The 1,852-nt window shown below is 38.0% G+C and overlaps 1 protein-coding gene across 1 annotated transcript in view; it reads left to right on the top strand.

Annotated features, from left to right (window-relative positions):
• SUMF1 (sulfatase modifying factor 1) overlaps positions 1-1,852 on the top strand; it is a 116,258-nt gene that overhangs the window by 12,344 nt on the left and 102,062 nt on the right. The window contains exon 2 of the mRNA XM_012647269.1: positions 428-601. Coding sequence (XP_012502723.1) covers positions 428-601 — 174 coding nt within the window. The remainder of the gene's footprint in view (positions 1-427; positions 602-1,852) is intronic.

Below are 1,852 nucleotides of genomic sequence, written 5' to 3'. Positions count from 1 at the left end.
ATGCAGTGAGTATTTAAAGATATTATATGTGGCATTTTTACATTTGCTTTTAAAAGTAATTCGAAAGAAACAAAAATATATTAAAGGAAAATATATAGAGAGAAAAAAGTGGGATATTCTCCCTGCCTCTGTATTCCAGCTATTAGCGGCTTGGTGACTTATTCTAGACCTGTTTCCATCACATGCACAGATTCCTAGCATGTATAGGTTTGACTAATGAGATTACTTTCCTAAAGAATTTTTGCTTCGTTTTGTGACTGGTGGTGCACTTTCACTGGGGTATAGAGTTATGTACTGTTAATAATGTTACAATCATTTCTGTGGTGAGGGTTTACTAATGAGTGCTTACTCTGTGCTAGGAACTTTACACCTTACACAGGCACACTTTGGCATGATGCATGACTGCCTGTTTCCCCTTTCACTGCAGATGGTCCTCATCCCTGCTGGAGTATTTACAATGGGCACAGATGATCCTCAGATAAAGCAGGATGGGGAAGCCCCTGCGAGGAGAGTTGCTATTGATGCCTTTTACATGGATGCCTATGAAGTCAGTAATGCTGAATTTGAGAAGTTTGTGAACTCAACTGGCTATTTGACAGAGGTAATGGGATTGGGGAAAGGCAGGAGAACTTGTTCTTTTCTAGAACTTTTAAGAATGCTTTAATAACAGTTAACCTTGACTGACCACTTTCACTGTGTTCCCAGTACTGTTAGGTACTTTATATATGTGAACTTAGATGAAGTCTAATTTCTCACAGCAACCTCATGAGGTAGGTTATTTTTCAGGTAGCAAATGGAGGATTAGAGAAGTGATTTGCCCTGAGTCACACAGCTGGTTGGTAGTGGAGCTGGGATTCTAGCCTGGCCAGTGTGACCCCAGAATCTGTGCTCTTGACCATTATGCCACATGATGTTAATGCTTTCGTATGCCAGGGAGTGCCCCTGTCTACTCGGGCTTTTTGAAATAACAGATGGCATGTAAAGTAAAGCCACTTTTCCTTCTCAATAAATTGCAATTTGGTTGTTCCAGAAGCATTACATATTTCTTAAGTGATAAATGCAGAAGTGCAGCTTTTCATTTTTGTGGCTTTATTCCAACGCCTTGACAACTCACAAGCTGTCCTGAGGCAGTTCCAGGCATTATCCTGTGGTCACTGAGTCACAAAACAAGGTTCTAAAAGTGGATGTTGTCCTAAATGGGAGTGGGAAGAGGAAGGCTTTCTAGTTTATGAACATTTCTGTGAGTGTCTGAAATATACCTGTTTTGTACACTTCCCATTTTCTCACACCAGAAAACTGTACCCTTGTTTTCAGTTTGTGGAGTCCCTGTTCTTTTTTAGACTTCAAACATTGTTTTTGTAATTAAAAAAAAAAATTGAGGGTGAGTGCTTAAAGCAAAATAACATTCAAATTTGCTTTTGCATTGTCACATTTCTTTGGAATTTTCTAAAATAGACAAAGTGGTCATAAATCTTTTTTGTACATATTTGTAGTAAACAAAGTCCCTGTCATTTTTGTTTCATAAGGATATTCTGAGATCAAGTTCCTCAACAGTCTACTTAAGTTAGAAGACTTCTAAGGGACCAAGGTTCTCCATGAAGATTAGATAGAATAAGCAGAATTTAGGGCATCTAAGAACTTGGATGGGGAAAACTTATATGTGGATATTTACTACCTTCTAACTGAAATTTAGCATTTTGGTTATGCTTTAGTTATGACCCAGACAACAAACCATAGTAGTCGTAGCAGTACCTGTGACTTTGTCACCTGTAGAAATCACAGACACTTTTTATCATATTGTTGCAGATATCTTGAAACGTTGTTTACATTCATGTCCACTTTGAAATATGAT

This window comes from Propithecus coquereli, unplaced genomic scaffold (genome assembly GCF_000956105.1).
Source record: "Propithecus coquereli isolate 6110/MARCELLA unplaced genomic scaffold, Pcoq_1.0 Scaffold107, whole genome shotgun sequence".
Classification (NCBI taxonomy): domain Eukaryota; kingdom Metazoa; phylum Chordata; class Mammalia; order Primates; family Indriidae; genus Propithecus; species Propithecus coquereli.
This window is presented reverse-complemented; position numbering and strand designations above follow the sequence as displayed.